At 38.0% G+C, this 22,412-nt stretch overlaps 3 protein-coding genes and 2 pseudogenes across 4 annotated transcripts; all 5 read right to left on the bottom strand.

Annotated features, from left to right (window-relative positions):
- Nucleotides 1-653: 653 nt before the first annotated feature.
- On the bottom strand, nucleotides 654-2,110 carry LOC117616055 (annotated as a pseudogene).
- Nucleotides 2,111-2,541: 431 nt separating this feature from the next.
- On the bottom strand, nucleotides 2,542-3,761 carry LOC117614161 (2-hydroxyisoflavanone dehydratase-like). The gene has a single exon (XM_034342875.1). It carries the CDS (start codon nucleotides 3,620-3,622, stop codon nucleotides 2,642-2,644), a length of 981 nt encoding a protein of 326 aa, XP_034198766.1. The 5' UTR covers nucleotides 3,623-3,761; the 3' UTR covers nucleotides 2,542-2,641.
- A 7,694-nt stretch (nucleotides 3,762-11,455) lies between these two features.
- On the bottom strand, nucleotides 11,456-12,723 carry LOC117614495 (2-hydroxyisoflavanone dehydratase-like). Its single transcript, XM_034343322.1, is given in 2 exon segments — nucleotides 11,456-12,194; nucleotides 12,197-12,723. Coding segments are annotated over 2 exon segments (996 nt in total). The 5' UTR covers nucleotides 12,669-12,723; the 3' UTR covers nucleotides 11,456-11,670.
- Nucleotides 12,724-13,614: 891 nt separating this feature from the next.
- Nucleotides 13,615-14,376, bottom strand: LOC117614070 (annotated as a pseudogene).
- A 1,504-nt stretch (nucleotides 14,377-15,880) lies between these two features.
- Nucleotides 15,881-22,103, bottom strand: LOC117614018 (ARM REPEAT PROTEIN INTERACTING WITH ABF2). 2 transcript variants are annotated; one of them, XM_034342685.1, is made up of 19 exons: nucleotides 21,747-22,103; nucleotides 21,441-21,598; nucleotides 20,657-20,829; nucleotides 20,452-20,572; nucleotides 20,289-20,363; nucleotides 20,079-20,173; nucleotides 19,894-19,969; nucleotides 19,470-19,577; nucleotides 18,989-19,117; nucleotides 18,799-18,867; nucleotides 18,526-18,585; nucleotides 18,261-18,384; nucleotides 17,999-18,138; nucleotides 17,727-17,790; nucleotides 17,513-17,592; nucleotides 17,305-17,369; nucleotides 17,104-17,221; nucleotides 16,889-17,013; nucleotides 15,881-16,325 (listed from the first exon to the last, which is right to left on the bottom strand). In XM_034342685.1, the coding sequence occupies exons 1-19, from the start codon at nucleotides 21,985-21,987 to the stop codon at nucleotides 16,232-16,234; spliced, it is 2,115 nt and encodes a 704-aa protein (XP_034198576.1). In that variant the 5' UTR covers nucleotides 21,988-22,103; the 3' UTR covers nucleotides 15,881-16,231. The 2 variants fall into 2 exon arrangements, with proteins under 2 accessions (XP_034198576.1, XP_034198577.1); XM_034342686.1 differs by having other exon boundaries at nucleotides 21,447-21,598; nucleotides 21,747-22,077.
- Nucleotides 22,104-22,412: the final 309 nt, after the last annotated feature.

The following is a 22,412-nucleotide window of genomic DNA, read 5'->3' on the forward strand; positions in this document are numbered from 1 at the left end:
AATTCCCTGATGGTTTTATAAAGGGTTTAGAGTTTAGGGTTAGTATTCAGTGCGGAACCTCGTGGGACTGCAGTGTCCAAGCTTGCAAGAAAGCATGCTCACACAAGTATTCCAGAGGCTACGGATCCTGCATAACAACAGAGCCTCCTCACAAAGCTTGCTTGTGCACCTATGATTGCCCACACCTTCCTCCTTCGCCCTAGCTACCTATAACATACATGTAAATAAAACCTCAACCTCTGTATGCGGGATGGGATAATTTTTGCAATAAATTACAAAAGCTTTTTTCCTCTTTTTTTAATGCTGATCTTGTTGTTATGGCTGTTGAGAAACATAGCAAAGGTACAATGAGAAGAAGCAAAATGAAGGTTTGATCATGCGATGAGAGAAAGAAATGCAGCACTGCGAGAGCTGAAATTTCAACACATAATCATAAGAAGAAGCTCCGAGGCTATTTCTTTGGTGGTGGAAGTGGAAGTGGAAGTGGGAGTTATTCATACTCATGCTTGTGCTAACTACTTAAACAAGCATGAGTATGAATAACCCACCAAGTTTATTTATTTATTTTTAAACACCAAAAATACTCATTATGCTCATTACATCAAAGCAGAGCTCAACAACAACACATGAGCAAACCAGCATGGTATATAATACTAGACAAGAAAAGAAGCCAATCGTTTGAGCAATTTCTTAACATTCTCTGTCTCAGTCTCACTCCTGAGATGATAGCAATGTTCCTCTCCTTCCACTTCAAACAGCTCCACTTCTCCTTTCCACCCACTTTCCCTCACCAAATCAAAATACCAAACCCCTCAATCCCTCAGCTGATCCTGGCCGGCAACACACAGAAGCAGCTTAGAGCACCCAAGTCCAGCCAGGCTTGGTGCACCCTCACCCACTGGATTGAGCATTGGATTATCAAGCCCTCCAGGAGCTGATGGATAAACAAAGTCCCAAGCTTTATACTCCAGAGTCTTCTCAAAGTCTTCACCTTTAGGCTCTGACCCAATTGGCTTGGACCCCCAAATATAAGAGTGAGAGAGAAATACACCCAAAATTCTCACACCACCATGCCTTTATAGCCAAATTACGTGCAATATTACCACCTGCACTATCACCCCCAATGTACAATCTGTCAAAATCTCCATATTTGGCTATCCATGGGTCTTTTTTGCAATAAATTCTTGGTTGTTTGAGTGAGAAGCAACCCAATGAAGAGCAGCCCAGGAATCTTCATAAGCAACAGTGACGCAGCACAAGCAACAAAGGTTTCAAGCGAAACCTTGAGTAACAAGAAATCTGGATTCCACCAGAAATTAAGAGGAATTCTCTTGGGATAATTTTATTAAAATCTGAGATAATCAGAAACGTCAGACAAACCTGTCTAAATACACAACTCTCAACCCTTGAACTGCTATGGGAGTTATTACATTAAAACTGAAAAACAGAATTAATTCGGAGACTTAACTACGTAACTCCGAAACTGAAAAACAGAATTTATTCGGAGAATTAACTACGAAACTTTGAATGCAGTTTTGGAAGGCCAAACGACCTCAGAATGCCAAAGTCCATCGTACCTCACAGCAAAGCTGTGAGTTTGACTCGTGACGTCGTTCCCTTTTCGAAATGGTATTTTGCGTCCTAATCGGAGCTCGGACAACAAATCTGCAAATTCCCGCTACATCCTTTTTCTAGCTCAACCGCGACAAAATCTGTCATATGTTCTACATCAAACAGGAAGTAGGTTCTCTGGGGCAAGCCTGTACTCAACAGAGACAGCTACAACTTGGGCTTCTGAGACCAACCAGTTGAGATAACTATGGGCATGGAGTGAGAAGGCAGATTCAATGCAAAATACTCCACCATGGAAGTAAACCAGGATGGGGAGCTTTTGGATTTGGTTTTGAGGGAGATTTGGGAGGTAAAGGCGAGCTGAGATGTTGGGATTGTGTGAGATTGTGATGTCTTTGGAGGAGACACCAGTTTCTGGGTCCTTATCAGGAGATGGGGGCACATGTGGAGACCCTCAGAGGCGTTCAACTTTTCCATCTTTGTATATTCTGATCAAAGGAACGCCCTTGAAGGCTAATTCTTTGGTGGTGGAAGCCATTAGAGAAGATATGCAGATAACTAAGAATTGTAAAACTTGAGAGGGTGAGGATGTGCCTTTAAATTCATTAGAAAACAGAGAGAGAGGGGACATGTTTGACATGCAGTAACAGCAGCCAAAGTAACCAACATGTGTCTTGTTTTTTATTTGCAGTCAAACAACGTAACCTCAAGGCTGTTTTGAATTTTATTTGTGGAGATGTTTTCCACAATCCAAATTACCAAGAGATCTATAGTACATTGAACAAATATGTGAGTGAAATATGAATAATGGTTTTTTTAAGTGGACTTTGGTGTCACTAATATTTAATCAAGCATTTTTAAACTGGGATTACAAAGCAAATTCATCCTCTCTTTTTTTCCTCTTGCCTGCATATCATATTTAGTTTTATGTATTCTATCTTCTGTAAATATGTCTTCATGGGATTAAACTCATAGCAAAACAAGTTTATTTATTTTATTTTAAACACCAAAGATACAGATCAAAGCAGATGTCAACAGTTAAACACATGAGCAAACCAGCATGATAATACTAGACAAGAAAAGAAGCCAAGCGTTTGAGCAGTTTCTTAACATTCTCTGTCTCAGTCTCACTCCCGAGATGAAAGCAATGTTCCTCTCCTTCCACTTCAAACAGCTCCACTTCTCCTTTCCACCCACTTTCCCTCACCAAATCACAATACCAAACCCCTCGATCCCTCAGCTGATCCTTGCCTGCAACACACATAAGCAGCTTAGAGCACCCGAGTCCAGCCAGGCTCGGTGCACCCTCACCCGCTGGATTCACCATTGGATTATCAATCCCTCCAGGAGCTGATGGATAAACAACGTCCCAAGCTTTATACTCCAGAGTCTTCTCAAAGTCTTCTCCTTTAGGCTCTGACCGAATTGGCTTGGATCCCCAAAAATAAGGGTGGGACAGAAATGCACCCAAAACTTTCACTCCACCACACAATCTCTCCAGTCCTGCCTTCATAGCCAAATTATGTGCAATATTGCCACCTGCACTATCACCACCAATGTACAATCTGTCAAAATCTCCAAATTTGGCTAGCCATGGGTCTTTTTTGCCATCTAATTCTTGGTTGTTTGAGTGAGAAGCAACCCATTGAAGAGTAGCCCAGGAATCTTCATAAGCAAGAGGAAGTGGGTTTTCTGGGGCAAGCCTGTACTCAACAGAGACAGCTGCAACTTGGGCTTCTGAGACCAAGCGGTTGAGAAAACAATGGGCATGGAGTGAGAAGGCTGACTCAATGCAAAATGCTCCACCATGGAAGTAAACCAAGATAGGGAGCTTTTGGGTTTGGTTTTGAGGGAGATTTGGGAGGTAAAGGCGAGCTGAGATGCTGGGGTTGTGCGAGATTGTGATGTCTTTGGAGGAGACACCAGTTTCTGGGTCTTGATCAGATGGGGGCACATGTGGAGACTCTATGAGGCGTTCAACTTTTCCATCTTGGTAGATTCTGATGAAAGGAAAGCCCTTGAAGGCTAATTCTTTGGTGATGGAAGCCATTAGAGAAGAGAAAATGTGCAGTTAACTAAGAATTGTGAAACTTAATGGAGGGAGCGTTTGCCTTTATTCATTAGAAAACAGAGAAAGAGAGGGGCCGTTTCTCTGACACTTTAGTACTTGTCATGCAGCAGCCAAAGTGGAGAAACATGTGTCTTGTTTTTCGTTGCAGTCAAACAAAGTAACCTCGAGGCTTTTTTGTATTTTATTTGTGGAGATTTTATTCACAATCCAAAAGATATATAGTACATTCCCTTTATATTAATTTAACAATCAGTGGGTGAAATATGAATAATGGTTTTTTTTTTAAGTGGACTTTGGTGTCAAAAATATTTAATTAGACATTTTTGTCAATGAAGTATAACTCAGTTTAGTCAAGCTCCTTCATCACCATTCATGTGGAAAGAGGTTCAAAACCTTCAGATATTCAATGAATATTTGTGTAAATCCCCCTCCCCTCTTGTATTTTTTTTATAAAAAAAACTTGAATTACAAAGCAAATTCATCCTCACCTGTTTAGATTGTTTGCCACTCTTACTTTAACAAGCTAAAAATAGAGTGGTTTGATGCGTGAAGCAAACTAATCAAATTAGAAAACAAAGAATTAAGAGGAAAAAAAAGGTCCCTCCATCGACATCAAGCGAACAGTTGCAGAAAATTTCTTTTTGCATTGGAAGTTACTCAGAGAGCTTATCCATAAGGATAATATTGCTTGTTCTATGAAACTGACGGTGACAGATTCGGAATAACAGCCGAATATATTCTACTTATAACTACTACATTTTACACTTTGTGCGACGAAGAGAATTTCGTCGCGCAAAATACATTGTAATCGCACAAATTTTAACGCGACAAAAACTTCGTCGCGCAGAATCCGTCGCGCAAAGATAGTGAAGAAAGACTTTGCGCGACCAAGTTTTTCCATTGGTCGCGCAAAGAGACTTTGCGCGACGAAAAAATATTGGTCGCGCAAAGTAACTTTGCGCGACGAAAAAATATTGTTCCCGCAAAGTACTTTGCGCGACGAAAAAATATTGGTCCCGCAAAACTTTGCGCGACGAAACACATTGGTCGCTCAAGGGTTTGCGCGACGAAAAGTATTCGTCGCGCAAAGTTTTGCGCGACAAAAAACATTGGTCGTGCAAAGTCTCAAAAAAATTTTAAAACTAAAAAATTCCCGCGTTCCATTTTTGGTACCCGCCCAGATTTTTAGAGTTTTGCGCGACGAACACTAACATCGCGCAAATATTTGCGCGACGAAATATTTTTTTGTGTTTTAAATTTTTTTAATTAAAATAAACTAATTTTTACTTTTTATTATTATTTCTTTAATATTAATTTATTCAAATTTTTACTTTTTAAATATAATTTAATTGTATGATTTTTTTTTAAATCACTTTAATTTAAATTGATATTAATTTAATTATAGTAATTTTTTCAAATTTTTACTTTTTAAATTTAATTTAATTGTAAGATTTTTCTTAATTACTTTAATTTAAATTGACATATTCAAAATAAAATTACATATGAAAAATAGTGATCAAATTATCCAATAAATATTTATATATATACTATTCAAAATGTACACATGAATTAACAAAGTACAATAATAAAATCCTAATACAAGCATATTGTGGTGGTAGTGGTGGATAATATGTTTTGATAGCTTCCTAATCCTCAACTTTAGCCATCAAAGTCTCGATGATTACCTACAAAAAAAACAAATATGGTCAAATAACAACAACAACAACAAAAAGAATGCATAATCTCCCCTAAAATTGTTATACCACAAATCCAACCCAAACTCCAATCTCTCCCCTTTACTCAACCCCAAACCCCACACAAACTCAAAACTAACTCCAAAAACACATATTAATGAAAAAAATTTAAAATTTGGAGAGAATATACCTTTTGGCAAGATTGAGAGTGAGTGAGAATGAGAGGGAGAAGTGAGAGAATTAGATAAGATAGTGATAGAGAGATGAGAGAGTGAGAGATAGTGAAAAGATAGATGAGAGAGAGAGTGAGAGTGAGAGATAGTGAAGAGAGAGATGAGAGATTAAGTGAGAGGAGTGAGTGTGAGAGAAAGGGTGGGATTTGGGGAGAGGGAAAGAGAGAGGAGAGGTAAGAGTAGAGAAAGCAATTGAGAAAATGGTTGAGGAGTTATTTCGGTTTTTAAAAACCGTATCACTTTGCGCGACGAAACATATTGGTCTCGCAAAGTTTTGCGCGACGAATATATAAATATTGGTCGCGCAAAGTCTAAAAATTATTTTTTGAAAAAAAAAAAATTCCCGCATCCCATTTTTGGTACCCGCCAAAAGTTTTAAATTTTTGTGCGACGAAAAATACATATTGGTCGCGCAAAGTCTAAAACAATTATATAAAAAAATTCCCGCGTCCCAATTTTGGTACCCGCCCAAATTATTGCGCGACGAAAAATATGTATTGGTCGCGCAAAACTTTGCGCGACGAAACATATTGGTCTCGCAAAGTTTTGCGCGACGAATATAGTAATATTGGTCGCGCAAAGTCTAAAAAAATTATTTTTTTAAAAAAAAAATTCCCGCATCACATTTTTGGTACCCGCCAAAATTTTTAAATTTTTGTGCGACGAAAAATACATATTGGTCTCGCAAAGTCTAAAACAATTATATAAAAAAATTCCCGCGTCCCATTTTTGGTACCCGCCCAAATTTTTGCGCGACGAAAAATATATATTGGTCGAGCAAAGTTTTGCGCGACGAAACATATTGGTCTCGCAAAGTTTTGCGCGACGAATATAGGAATATTGGTCGCGCAAAGTCTAAAAAAATTATTTTTTTAAAAAAAATTCCCGCATCCCATTTTTGGTACCCGCCAAAATCTTTAAATTTTTGCCCGAGGAAAAATACATATTGGTAGCGCAAAGTCTAAAACAATTATATAAAAAAATTCCCGTGTCCTATTTTTGGTACCCGCCCAAATTTTTGCGCGACAAAAAATATTGGTCGCGCAAAGTCTAAAGTTTTTTTTTTAAAATTTTAAAAACCCGCGTCCCATTTTTGGTACTCGCCCAAATTTTTTGAGTTTTGCACGACGAACTGTTGGTCGCGCAAACTTTTGAGAGACGAAAAATTGGTTCGTAGCATAATATTTATAAAAATAATTGTTATGAATAATAAAAAATAAAAATATTTTATTTTATGATTTAAAATATAATTAAGGTGAAAGCTACTTAATAAATGTATATAATATTCAATTTCTTAAGTGTTATATGTACAAAATAAATAAATTTAAAGCTACTTAATAAATAAATATATATACACACACACACACACACACTTCAACGATCTAACCATAAGACTTGTTTGTATATACTTCAAGATCGTATACCCCAAAAAAAATCACAAAAAACAAACATTCAGAGATCTAGTAACGGGACAAAACTTTTCGATAGTTATAAATGAAAAATCACGATTTAACGGTTATTTTAACTCCGATTTTGATGATTTTTTTTACAGCTACCCTCCTTGACCCTATATGAATACAATGACTGAATTTGATCTTCAATTTAAAACATTTGCACTAGTTGATACCACAAAATGTTATGTTATATTTAACGAAAGTATAAATAAACTCTTAATTGTTAGTGAATATATTGTTTTGATGGCATATGCATTCTACAAAACTAGTTTCAACGATCCAACCGTCAAACTTGTTTGTTTATACTTCGAGATCATATACGCCAAAAATCAGAAAAAATAAACATTCAGAGATCAAGTAATGGGACAAAACTTTTCGACGGTTATAAATGAAAAATCATGATTTAACGGTTATTTTAACTCCGATTTTGATGATTTTTTTACAGCTACACTCCTTGACCCTATATGAATACAATGACTGAATTTGATCTTCAATTTAAAATATTTACACTAGTGGATACCACAAAATCTTATGTTATATTTAACTAAAATATAAATAAACTCTTAATTGTTAGTGAATATATTGTTTTGATGGCATACACATTCTACGAAACTAGTTTCAACGATCCAACCGTCAAACTTGTTTGTTTATTCTTCGAGATCATATACGCCAAAAATCGGAAAAAATAAACATTCATTGATCAAGTAACGGGACAAAACTTTTCGATGGTTATAAATGAAAAATCAAGATTTAATGGTTATTTTAACTCCGATTTTGATGATTTTTTACAGCTACACTCCTTGCCCCTATATGAATACAATGACTGAATTTGATCTTCAATTTAAAATATTTACACTAGTGGATACCACAAAATCTTATGTTATATTTAACAAAAGTATAAATAAACTCTTAATTGTTAGTGAATATATTGTTTTGATGGCATATGCATTCAAAAAAACTAGTTTCAACGATCCAACCATCAAATATTGTTATAAATGAAAAATGTTTGGATTACGTCATGGAAAAATTTTTAAAAAATATTTTTTTTATTTTTTTTATTTTTATAAGGATTTTGCGCGACGAAGTTTACTTTTCGTCTCGCAAAGTCACTTTGAGCGACGAATTATTTTTCGTCGCCCAAAGTCACTTCGCCTGAGCGACGACGAAAAATATTCGTCGCCCAAAGTCACTTCGCGTGAGAGACGAATTATTTTTCGTCGCGCAAAATTGGTCGCGCAAGACTTTGAGCGACGATGTATTGTCGTCGCGCAAAAGTTTGTCGCGCGAAGTGACTTTGGGAGACGAATTATTTTTCGTCGCGCAAAATTTGGTCGCGCAAGACTTTGCGCGACGATGTATTGTCGTCGCGTGAAGTGACTTTGGGCGACGAATTTTTTTTCGTCGCGCAAAATTTGGTCGCGCAAGGAGTTTTTTTTACTAGTGTTAGTACATTGATTAGGTGCATTATTTTTAATATAAACATAGGTAAGTAGAATATATTCAAAATACTGCACCCGGATAATTAGAATGGCTAAAACAAAAATCCAGCCTACCTAACACCCAACTTCATTGAAAAAACACCTTTATTTATTTATTTTTATTTTTTTGAAGACCTTTCCTATTGAAAGGGGCGATAGCATATTAAACTCACACTCACAACACGGACCTTATTTAAAGATGTGAATCTGATTTTTTTTTGTTTTTTTATAACTAATAAGATGTATTTAACCAAAGCATGTGTTGGAAAGTAAACAGTTCTGTGTGGCTATATATTTGCTGATCATGCACCTACATCATATTGATTTTATTTAGGCCTATTCATATTAAGTGGTCAATAAAAATTAATTTAATAGCATGAGAGTGTGCATCTTGATATTATTGCATAGCCAAAGAAGTTTATTATTATTTATTTTTATTGAGACTCATGCTGCTATCATTACTTCATTGCATAGCTCAACAGACACAAATCATGAGGAAATTTGGCATGATATCTGTTGATGCAAAAAAGTGGTTCGGTATTTTAGGGCTTAATTTAGTGATGTATGGGTCTTCGGAATGCTTTGGGCCTCGATAGAGCGCTTATCTACAAGATAAGCGAACGCTCGGTAAGATATAGGGCATCGGTGTGGTACGGACCGAAGGCTCTCTGATGTTTAAGTAAGTACGGATTTAGTAAATAATTTGGACAAAGCCGTGGCTAGTATACCGAAAGTTCAAGTTACCTCCATCTTGGGACTTGTGCCCCTTTTTATAGGCTTTGGGAGGTGTGCATGTTGTGTAGAATTTTGATGTGAGACTATTGACATTCGCTGTGGGTGTTCCACGTGGCTAAAGGCTGAATTTGCCCTAAATTTGCCTTCGTCAGTCCTGGGTGCCGAGGGCTACCTTGCCGATGCCTTCTTTTGTCCACGCGTCTTGCTCTTAGTGGTCTGTCGACTTTGGTATAAACAATATCAGACAAGAAAAGAAGCCAAGCGTTTGATCATTTTTCTTGACATTCTCAGTCTTATACTCACTCCACAAATGAAAGCAATGTTCCTCTTCCTTCCACTTCAAACAACTCCACTTCTCCTTTCCACCGACTTTCTTTCCCTCACCAACTCATATTACCAAACCCATTTTATCCCTTGGCTCATCTTTGCCAGCAACACAAGAACCCCACCCCACCCTAGTCAGTGTTGGTGCACCTTCACCCACTGGATTCACCATTGGATTATTGATCCCTCCTAGATCCCATGGATAAACAATGCTCCAAAATTTATACCCCGGAGTATTTATGTTTGGCAGGCCTCACTGGACTGGACTGGACTGGACTGGGTTAAATAACATTTGAAACTCATGTTTAGTAAGAGAGAGGACTAACTTAAATGGGATTGTAAAGTCCAACAGTTAAAAAAAATGCCTGACTCGCTCTTCCAATTTAGTGAGGCTGAAACGTGCTTCGCTAAATAGCAAGGTTGCTAAATAGAACATGCGAGTCCTCCAACGCAAGTTGCAAAAAGCACTATATGGTTTGAAACAGTCACAACGTGCATGGTTGGACCATTCACGTTGGCAATGAGGAATTATGGGTTTAAGCAGAGCAATTCAAATCATAGTCTGTTCTAGAAACATCATAAAAGAAAGGTAACAAATTTAATAATCTATGTTGATGATATGATTATTACTGGGAATGATGAACAGGAAATATCTCTGCTGCAAGACTATTTAGCTATTGAATTTGAGATGAAGAATCTAGGTGGACTCAAGTATTTCTTGAGGATTGAGGTGGCCCGATCAAAGCAAGGCATATTTCTATCTCAAAGGAAATATGTCTTGGACTTGTTGACAGACACAGAAATACTAGATTGCAAACCTATAGACACTCATATTATTCATAATCACCATCTTGGAGAATATCTGGATCAAGTTCCAACTAACAAGAAAGAATACCAAAGGTTAGTGGGAAGTTTGATCTATTTGTCACATACTAGACCAGAAATCGCTTATGTAGTGAGCGTAGTCAGTCAATTTAGGCATTCTCCAAGTGAAAATCACATGAATGCTATTCTCCAAATACTTAGATATTTGAAGTCTACACTTTGCAAAGGACTTATGTTCTCAAAACATGGTCATATGAATAGTGATGGTTACATAGATGCAAATTGGGCGGGGTGTGTAACAAATAGAATATCTACTTCTGGTTATTTTACATTCGTGAGAGGTAATTTAGTGAAGTGGAGGAACAAGAAATAGAAGGTAGTAGCTCTATCTAGTGCGAACTCCTTTGGCTACGTAGGTTGCTTACTGAACTTAGGTGTCGACCTATGTCTGCAATAAATCTCTTTTGTGACAACAAGGCTACAATAGCTATTGCACATAATTCAGTTCAACATAATCACATTAAACATGTTGAGGTGGATCGATACTATATCAAAGAGAAGCTTGAAGCTAAAGTGATTCAATTTTCATTCATAAAGTCCAAGGATCAATTGACGAATATTTCGACAAAGGCAATTTCCAGTAGAGCGTTCCACAACTCACTGGACTAGTTGGGCATTGGCAATATCTATGCACCAACTCGAGGGAGAGTGTTGGCGTGACTTATGGACCCACAGTTACTTTCCTTACACACCAAGGATTCCTATATTAAGTGTAATTGATTTACTTTTATTCATAATTTCCTACTGTAAATAGAATTATGAGTTATTACTTTCCTTGAACTATAAAGATTTATTGTATTATAAATATAACCTCCTACAAAGAGAATAATACATAAAAAATTCTCACACCCAATATTTTCTTATACATCTCATATTTTAGCACTTTTGCCATCAACTCATTTATTTTAATTTCTTCCTAATGCTAGTGCGCTGCAGGTAATGAATTAGACCATCAAAGAAATTTGATTAGTCATTTTAAGCTTAGATTGCATGATGGTGATAGTTTTGATGCTCACACTAAACACTGTCAATAGATTCCAATTATTCAAATATCATAAAAGACATTACAACCACTAAGTAGTACTTGAGGAGAAAAGAGAAAATGGGTTTTACTTGAGGAAAAAGTCAGCCAGTTATTTTTCTTTTTCTTTTTGTCAAAGAGAGAAATGGGATGGGCAGAGCTCAACAGTCACAAACGTGAGCAAACTGACATGATAAATAATACTAGACAAGAAAAGAAGCCAAGCGTTTGATCATTTTCTTAACATTCTCCGTCTCAGTCCCACTCAAGATATGAAAGCAATGGTCCTCTCCTTCCACTTCAAACAGCTCCACTTCTCCTTTCCACCCACTTTCCCTCACCAAATCACAATACCAAACACCTCGATCCCTCAGCTGATCCTTGCCTGCAACACACACAAGCAGCTTAGAGCACCCGAGTCCAGCCAGGCTCGGGGCACCCTCACCTGCTGGATTCACCATTGGATTATCAATCCCCCCAGGAGCTGATGGATAAACAAAGTCCCAAACTTTATACTCCATAGTCTTCTCAAAGTCTTCACCTTTAGGCTCTGACCCAATTGGCTTGGAACCCCAAAAATAAGAGTGGGACAGAAATGCACCCAAAATTTTCACAGCACCAAACAAGCTTTCAGCCCCTACCTTCATAGCCAAGTTATGTGCAATATTGCCACCTGCACTATCACCACCAATGTACAATCTATCAAAATCTCCATAGTTGAGTAACATGGTTCTTTGTTATCATCTAATTCTTCGTTGTTTGCGTGAGAAGTGACCCATTGAAGCGCAGCCCAGCAATCTTCATAAGCAATAGGAAGTGGGTTCTCTGGGGGAAGTCTGTACTCAACAGAGACAGCTATTACTTGGGCTTCTGAGACCAAGGGGTTGAGATAACGGTGGTCAAGGAACGAGAAGGCAGATTCAATGCAAAATGCTCCACCATGGAAGTAAACCAAGATGGGTAGCTTTTGGGTTTGGTTTTGAGGGACATTTGGGAGGTAAAGTCGAGCAGAGATGTTGGGGTTGTGTGAAAAAGTTAAGTCTTTAGAGGAGACTCTGGTTTGTGGGTCATGAGGAGAAGGGGGCACATAGGGAGAGCCCAGAAGGCGTTCCACTGTGCCATCTTTGTAGATTCTGATGCGAGGAAGGAATTCGGAGGCTATTTCTTTCGCGGTGGTGGTGGCGATGGTGGTGGAAGTCATTCGAGGGCAGAGATATAAGATAAGTAATGAATTGAAAGGGTGAAGCTTGAGGGTTGAGGATGTGACCTTTAAATGGAGGGAGGGTTTGCCATTAATTCATTATAAATAAAAACAAATAAAGTGAGGTGCCGTGTTTTACACTGCAACAAAAGTAGCCGCCATACGTCTTCCATTGGTCAAAAAATGTTAGTTCTCTGGCCTCTCAAAACGATTTGCTTTTGTATCTTTCTGTTGAAAAAAAGAAGCCCGTGTGTTGAAACTAAAAAATTGGGCATTGAGAAGAGAAAAATATTGCCGGCGAAGAACTATCAAGGTAACTACGAACGAACAAAATGCCACACGAGCACGGAACTGCAACATCAACTAGATGTTCATTAATGCTAGCTTCATAAGGTGCATGTGTGGAGAAACACAAATACATATTAAGGAGGAGTGTTGAAAAAATAATGTTCATTTGTGTTCACAATTCTAGAAAAGTCAAGAATTCAAAAGATGAAGATGACAATGCAAGAATATTCTACAACAAGCTAGCAGTGGCTGAATGCTCAAGGCGGTGAAACAAAAGTAATTGAAGTTTGAAGAACATTCTAGTACAAAACACATATGTATGTGGCTAAGAAATGAAGAAACCCAAGTCGGTGGCTGTGTATGTCGGCAATCAAAGCCTATAAATAGGCACGGTTCTACTCATATAAGGTGGAGGCCAATGAAAAGAACTCCCAAACTATAAGGGAGCCAAGCCAAGAGCTATCCAAAGCTAGCTATGTTAGGGAGCCAACAACACATCACACCTCCTAAATTCTAACACTTTCATATTAGGTTTGATTTCGGCACCTTGCCTTCATAGTAGGAACTGCCTTTCGGTTCCAAATTATTCAAAATCTTATCCTAGCAGGCATTACTTGAGGCAGCCATTAAACTCAAGTTGAAATACAGAAAATGGGTTTTACTTGAGGAGAAAGTCAGCCACTTGTTTTGTCAAATCCTTAGCTTTCTGAGTCTCAGCTTTGACAATATGAAATGCATGATCTTCTCCTTCCACTTCAACCACCTCTGCTTCTCCTTCCCACCCACTTTCCTTCACTGCTTCATAGTAACCAATGCCTCTATTTCTCAGCCCATCATTCTCAGAAACACTCACAAACAACAAAGAGCACCCAAGCCCTGCCAAGCTTGGTGCTTCAAACCACCAGGCAAGCCCTCTTTCCTAACTGTCATAGCAATCTTATGAGCAATGTTGGCTCCTGCATTGTCACCACCCAGAAAAAAAACCGATCCACAGTGCCGCGATTAGCAGCCACGGCTCATCAGCGATGGCATTATCAGTAAAATATGTGAGGCAACCCATTGGAGAGCAGCCCAGCTGTCCTCCTAGGCAACGGGGCCATCCTGTACTCTACTGACACAGCAATTTTGGCTTGGGAGACCAAGCTATTAAGATAGCAGTGGTGATCTAAAGAGAAGGCAGATTCGATGCAGAAACTTCCACCATGGTAGTAGAGCAAGATGGGGAGATTTTGCTGGGGTTCATCAAGTTCTGGGAGAAAGACTCTGGCTTAGATCAATGTCTTTTGAGGACACTCTTGTTTATCAGTCATCAAGCGATGGGGCTGCATATTGAGAGCCTAATAGGCGTTCAACATAGCCATCCTTTGTACACTCAGATAAATGGGAGAAGCTCTGTCTGCCTCCTTGGCATGGAATACATGGTGAAGGTGCTGGGTTTTTCTTTTTTTCGTAGAAAGAGAGCTCTAAAAGAAAAAGAGGCAAGACCCAATTGGCATTTTTCTATATACCTTTTTTTTAATCACAAATGGTTCTTGAGATTTGTCAAATTATCACTTTTCGTCTCTAATATTTTTTTGTGACACTAATAATCTTCAAGGTTACCCTCTACACATCAAATTGGTCCATTTTAAATATTTTAAAACTTAAATTCATAAAAACAAAAACAAAAATACCTGCCCCTCTACATTCTCACTCTGCCAGCGCCCTTCCCCCCTCACAGACCCACTTTTTGCCTCTCTCTCCCTCTTCCTCCCTTCTCTTTCTCTCTCTCCCTCTCTCTGTGTCTCTTTCTCTCTCTCTCTCTCCCTTCTATTTTTTTTTAAATTCTACAAAGCCAAAGTCTTTGACTTTTGCTTTGGCTACGGCTGCAATGCCAAAGACTATATGTGATCTTTGGCTGACCCTGTAGAAGGCCTCTACTCTTGGACCTCCACAATGATCGCATTATGTCTCTTGCTTTTGATTTCTTTCCTCTGCATCTCCTACTCCATAAAATCTGTTTTTCCCTCCAATCTTTGTAGGCCACTGCAATCTTTTACTGCCCATGTCCAATCACAAGCAGAACCAAAAGGAGGGGCAATGTTTGGTTGGATTAGACTGTAAAAATAAAGGAAGAAGAGGGAGAGAGAGGCAAAGAGTGTGTTTGCGAGGAGAGAGGCGCAGCGCAGGCAGAGAGAGGACGCAGAGGGGATGGTCATGGTGCAGTTTTTTTTTTTGTTTTTTGGATTTAAAGTTTTAAAAAAAAATATATATATATATATATATATATATAAGTAATGCTATTTAGACACACAACATTGACCACCTTAACTGACCACCTTATGTGGCAACTGATGCCATGTCAATTAATGAATGTCGTCATGTCAATTAAAAAACCCTAGCATTCCTAGTGAGTGGCCTCATGACAGTATTCATTAATTGACATAACATGACACATCAGTTGCCACATAAAGTGGCAACTGATGCCATGTCAATTAATGAATGTCGTCATGTCAATTAAAAAATCCTAGCATTCCTAGTGAGTGGCCTCATGACAGTATTCATTAATTGACATAACATGACACATCAGTTGCCACATAAAGTGGTCAGCCACGCGGCTTTATGCTATTTGATGTGTGAACTCCACACACATGCCACGTCAGCAATTTAACAGAAAATTTGAGGAAAGCTAACGGCAAGACCATTTTGACGTGTAGAGAGTAATCTTAAGGACCATTACTGTCACAAAAATATAAACAACGAAGGATGATAATTTCGCAAACCTCAAAGACCATTCGTGATAAAAAGCCTTGTTTTTATGACTAACCAAATTTGGATAAACCAGTAGTGTTTAAGTTTAACACGAGAGGTAATTTCCTTGATTCAATGGCTAATAAACTTATGATATTTTTCTAGATTTAAATTTGAGAAGCCACGCAATGCTATTCAAATAAATAAATAAATAATTTTAAAAAATAGTTACCCTTGAAAGGCAACAAGATCAAAGCACAAATCATGTTTATGCACAATTGTATCTCTTACTGAATACTATCTCATTAAAGAGCAAAAACTTGGGGGAATACCAAGGGAAAATGTAGGTGAAGGTCACATTCCAAGCAATGTCGGAATTGTGTTACAAATGAGGCTGCGTGTCTACATGTAATGGAATCAGAATGGACTATAAGCAAACTAAAATCAAAGAATTAGAAACTTCCACTGGCTCAACAACAGCACGAACATCTACTACCGGTCTCTGTACAAGAAGGTGTTAGAACTCAAGAATCAAAGGCGGCAATTTATAGCCGCAAATTATGTGGGTTAGGCTTAGTAAGCGCTTTAGTAAAGTAAGTGCAGATCTCGGGTATTATACGCATGATCAAATGAGAGTGCCTGCAGTATTCCAGCATAGAGAGAACTTCAGTAGATGAAAGAAAGAAAAAAATCAAGACTCTTCTTCATCAAAATAAGAAAAATGATGATACCCTTTCGCTAAGGAAAACAAGACTAAATCTAGGAACTCATGTGATTATACATAATATGATCTTTTTCAACCAGTCCATTCATTGAATATACGAACACAGTAAGCTTAGCAAAGATCCAACTGATATTGCAACACAAAAAATTATCAGAGTTATATTAAGTAATATGAACTTCAGATAACTTAAGAGCATGAAAGTATTTATTTATCGTAAGAGTAACTATGTGCATCTCCATAAGTTTCATTTCAAGTCCATTTATTAGAAAAATGATATAACAGAAAGCACTCAGTAATTTTAGCAAGTAACACCATCAGCACAAGCTAGCTAATATTTTCCGTTGAAATACACGGTGTAACTCCCAACACATTGCAAACTTTCCTGCATATCTTTTTTAAGGAAAAAGAAGAAATCCAGCATAATCTGCATAGGAAGAGATGTTTTGGATAAGAACCAAAGGTTGGAAGGAGCACATACCCTGGTCTGGCACTCAATTTTTCAAACTGCTCCAAAATAAACAAAATGCACGTGTGCCTTAATGACATTGCATGGAAGGCTTCTGAAAGTTCATACATGTTTGAAACATTCTCCAATGATACGTCCTACGTCAAAAAAGTAGAATAGTAATTAGGCAGCCGCCTTTTTCAATTCAGAGCGGTACATGAACAGAGAGAGAGTGTGTGTCAGGTCACCTGTGCTATTGTATACTCACAAAGCCGCTTCAGTCCCTCCAGAAGATACTGATCTGCAGCTCTGAGGAGATCTTGAGCAATATCAAGAGTAATGTCCACTGATCCAGTGTATATAAATCTGTGCACAATCATAAGTCTCTGAATTATCAAAACTCACCAGAAAGCTTTCATGAAACAGGAAACACACAACCTTCACTTTACCTCATCATCAACTCGAAAACCTCCCATCTAATATTTGGTATCTCTATGTCCCTTGCATCCTTCTCCTGTAATAGGTTAACTGGAAATTATAAAGATATTGCACACTATCAAACATGAAGACATCCTTTCTACTCTGTTACATGCACTTCAGTGTTTACTTGTAGGTAAATGGTGATCCAGTATGAAATCACTATATGCAGATACCCACCCGGTAACCACCATCAAACATTGCACGAAATGCATCTGAAGAAGCAAGCAGGCAAATTCTGTGAGCATAGAACCGTCTACCTGCAGTTGGTGAGTGAAAAATCAAACATTTAAGGAGTTCCTTTATGCTAAGACGACAATCAATTATGCTAATTGAATGTTCCTCTATGACAGCAAAGTAGGAAGAACTTAAATGAAAATAAATAGATATAAACCTTCAACTAAAAATATGACATCGGACAGTGTGGGATTGTTTACATACTGCTCCCCTAGATAGACCTGCACAAATATTTATCCACCATCATAGGCAATTCATACTAAATACATACTTTAATGCTTAAAATGATGGTAGTTTCAGAAAAAAGTATTATGCCACCATATTGACATTATATTATGTCCAAAACATAAGGTTTCAATATATACACAAGTATACATATATAATGACCACAAGCATGAAAAAGCCTTCTGCTATTGAAAAACACCCAACCTGTGGTGTCGGAGATGGGGGAGCTGCATCCACAGGAGAAAGAGTCATGGCTTTGTTGGCCAACTTATACAAAGCCATAGCAGCATCAAGTTGCTGTTTATGGGTAGTAGAGCCAAGAAGCCCAAGAAGCAACTCCAGCCCTGCTTAATAATATTGTATATATCAGCAAACTCAAAACCAACATAAATATATAAACAATATAAGTTTCTATGCAAAAAAACACCATGAAAAGTATGATTTAAATACAGAGGATGTGACATGCCATTGTTGTCAATGAATATTGTTCTCAGATCATCTGGGGAACAAAGATGAGCAAAAGCCAAAGCAACACGTTTCTGGACAATCCTCTCTGCTACACGCATCAAATATAACAAATGGGACAAAACCTACATTAAGAAAATGAAGGAATTACAATCTCAGATGTTTTTAGCATAAAATTCATATAAACATAACGCCATATGCGTACCAACAGCTAGAAATTACAAAAGTCAAAAATTAAAAAGAAAAAGTAATAAGCATAAGCTCACTCGTCCATGAATCTTCTCCTCTAATCTTTTCAATGTTTTGGTCACACAATCCTTTGTCGCCTGAAAATACAATTTGTCAATAACTTGTGATATGTAGCAAAGAGAGAAGAAAAATTGAAAACAATTGAAAAACATCTCTTATAGTTACAAAATTAATTGAGGAATCATATTATCGAACTATGACATTTAGAAACGTACTGTATTTAGAGGAACTACAAACATAGCTAACTCAGAGAGAGAGAGAGAGAGAGAGAGAGAGAGAGAGAGAAATACTTGAAAAATAAATTCTCCATCCTGCAGCTTCTGAACACCTCCAACCCTAATAAAATCGGACACATTATCCTAGAGGAGAAAATGAATAAACAAAATAACATCACATTAAAATGGTGTTCAATGTCTACCTGTTGACCAATTTATAGCATTCAGCCCACAATTTCAGGAAAATTCATAAATTATACCATACCTCATTATCTGCAAGGCCATAAAGAGTAAATGCAGCATTATGTTGCAAAGACCCATTTTTTGAATCAAGAAGCTTCAGCAATGGCAATAAACCACCATTATGAGCAATACCAGCTTGGTTGTTTGTGTCCTGAATTTGCAACACTTGATGCAATTATTGCCAAATCATATAGTACAAGACACAGAAAAACCAGTATTTCAATAATAAATCAAAATAATGGCATTGGATTGCACTATCAGGAACCCGAAAAACCAGTAACGGTATTAGTGATTAGAAGAAATTCCTCAAAAATTTAATTCTAGAACTCCTGCTCAACTGTACTAACATATATGACCCATAAATTCATCTTTATTTCCATCTATGGTTACGTTATGTCAATTCTTAGCGCACAGTAGAATACATCTGCCGGCATGAAGACAACAGCCCCACGCTGAACTTTTCAATTTAAACAACGAAACAACAAATGTGGAGAAATAATAACCTGTGCCAATCGCCCCAATGCAAAAGCTGACATCTCCCTCAGTTGTACGTCAGGGGATTGAAGCATCTCAATCAAAGGTCGGACAGCACCCCTCTGTACAATGTGAACCTACAAAAGACTTGCTATTTCAATAGATGGGCAAAGGAAAATTGGAAGGATCCAAAAGCAAATTAATGCATAACCACAGAAAATTAAGAACGTGAAGGTAATTATCCGCATCGAAGCAACAGGGCAAGAAAAAAGCACTACCTACAATGAAAAAGCAAACACTACAGGTCAAGGAACTATTTTTCAACAGAGAGAAAGAGAATATTGATGACATTTTGTTTCCTAACATCTTCGTCGTGCCAAGCGCAGAACAGGGGTGAAATTGTTGACTCAACTAATGGAAACATTTAGAAGGAGAGAAATATATCCAACCCACCTTGCAATCTGAATCAGTTGCAGCAAATTGCCCAAGTAATAAAGCTGCCTCTCTTTGGCTCTCGGAGCAGCAAGAACTATAATTCAATTTAGAAGACTTGAGAAACTTCTTCACGTTATAAAATAGTGGACGGAGAATAAGAACAATATAGTTGCATCATGTGCCATGACGCTATTGGGACGCACCTAAGCAATCCAATAACAGGTTGTAAAGCTCCCGCAAGAAGAACTTCTTTCTTTATGTTTGGAGATGAGTGTACCAGATTTCCAATAACACCAACCTGCATTACATAAAAAATAATCTGAAGCTGCAGAAACATGAAGTGCGAAAACCTAATTCTGCACAGTATAAGCCCAGTAGTTCCTTGTAATTTTAGTCTAATAAGAAGATCCTACCGCTTCATAATGTATAGCAGCATCCTCAGACCGAAGCATTAGAATGAGGGTAGGAAGAGCATTGCATTCGACAATCTGCAAAGTCGTAAATTGACAACATTCGTTTCATGTTCAAAACAATTTTTTTATAATAAATCATAACTTCACAAGAAAGGTCTATTACTTGATTCTTATTCTCATCATTTTTAAATGCCAGGGTTCGTAGTGCTCCAGCAGCTGCTCTTTGCACCTTGGTATCAGCAAATTCAAGCAACTCAACTAAAGGTGGAATTCCGCCTTCTATTCTGTATATGCAGTCCTGGTATCATTAGAATTTTGTGTTGCTACAGTCAACGTTTAAAATTAGGGTACTTGAGAGACAAGCAAACCTGACACGTGTTTTAATGCTGCTGTTTTCATGAGCAAGGTTGGTGATGGCATCAGCAGCTCTACGAATGACGCTATACAAAGCCCTGGATACAGGACTATCCTTGTGCCTCTTCAACAAATCCACAAGATGAGCCAATGCACCAGTGTCAACGATGAGTTGTTGATGCTCAGGCTGTTGACACATAAAAGAAACTGGTTTAGCAATTACATGTGGAGTTATTGTGATGCTGAATTAATACTATCCCAGAGTGTCTACCGCATAAATATTCATGCAACATCATAAAGGTGAAGAATAATACTGGCTACACCAAGAATCAAAAGCAAGCAGACATAAAAGGGCATCAAGATGTTACACGTTTGGTATATTAGTTTACTTCAAAACCGACACAAGATGGCAGAGTTTATGCACTCGGGCACAATCATGCCACACCAACTTACTATAACATTTCAGCAAGTACAAAACAACCAAAAGGCCAGAGAAGCTAATTGTACTAAACCTTACATATACTACAACCAAAAATAAAACAACTTTTTGCCACAACTTGCAAGCTATTATGAAATCTCAGCCTCATGCTAATTTTTTCATTCAATTTTATACAAATTTTAAATTTTTGCAACTTCAGTTACCATCCAGCTAATACAAATTTCAATCCTTGAACCTCTGCAAGTAATTTACTCACTCAATTATACGATCACCAAAAAATAAAACACGAAATATATTCATGCAGAAATAGAAAGTTTTAAGTGGATTGAAATATTGAAAAACAGTAAGAGTAAAGTGACCTTAACTGCGAGAAGGCCTAGTGCAAAGGCACTTCCCTTCTCGACCTCGTGTTCGTACGGCTTCGAACTCCGGTCTCCTTCGCTGAAAGGCGGCGCTTGAAGATGCTTCACCAGAGCCGGAACCGCACCGCCTTCAACGATCACGTTCACTACCTCCTCTGCCCCAACACAAACACACAAAATCGTTTATTCCAAACAATACAAGAACCAACATAACGCTAGAAACTTGCAGAACTGAGAGCAAACTAGAAAAAAGGGAAATTCGGAGGAGATCGGAGGGTGTTTTGGGGATTTTGTGCAACCAACCGTTCTTAGCGAGCTCGGCGAGGACGTGCGTGGCGCGCTTAGCCGACGCTCGATCGGCTTCGCTCCAAGAGAACGTAGAGTTGAGGACCTTCACCTGCTCGCTGACCTCGCTGAGCAGGGCCTTTCTGGCTTCGCCGGACTTCACCGAGATCTCTCGTTCGTCTCCGATTTCTTCCTCCAGTTTCCGCTTTTGCCCCTTCCTCTCCGGGTGGTTCTGATCCTGGCGCCTCTGCAACTCCATCAACGAGGCCAAACCAAAAAAGCGAAGATGAGGAGAAGAAGCTGATCCGAAATGGAAAATTTTTGGATTTGAATAGGTGAGAGTGAAAGACAGAGACAAGAAAGAGAAAGAGAGTGCAGAGGGGCACTTTCGGAATTCCAAAAAAATTACGAAAAAGAAGTAAAAGCTTTTTCTTTCCGTTTGTTCTTTTTTTTTTCCCTTTCTTTTCTTTTCCGGTGAAATGTGTCGGGTTTAAACCGGCCTCATGATTTCCGGTTCTGCTAACTAAATCTAATTTTTTTCCTTATTTTTTTTATTAATTTGTTTTTTTTTACTAGATTATTATTGATAATTAATTGATTAACGTGCGCTCCCGCTCTGAGAAAGTACAGAAGGAGGACGGAGTAGAGCTAACGTGCGCATTATGTGTAGAGAGGATGGGCCCG

This window comes from Prunus dulcis, chromosome 1, assembly GCF_902201215.1.
Source record: "Prunus dulcis chromosome 1, ALMONDv2, whole genome shotgun sequence".
Lineage (NCBI taxonomy): Eukaryota > Viridiplantae > Streptophyta > Magnoliopsida > Rosales > Rosaceae > Prunus > Prunus dulcis.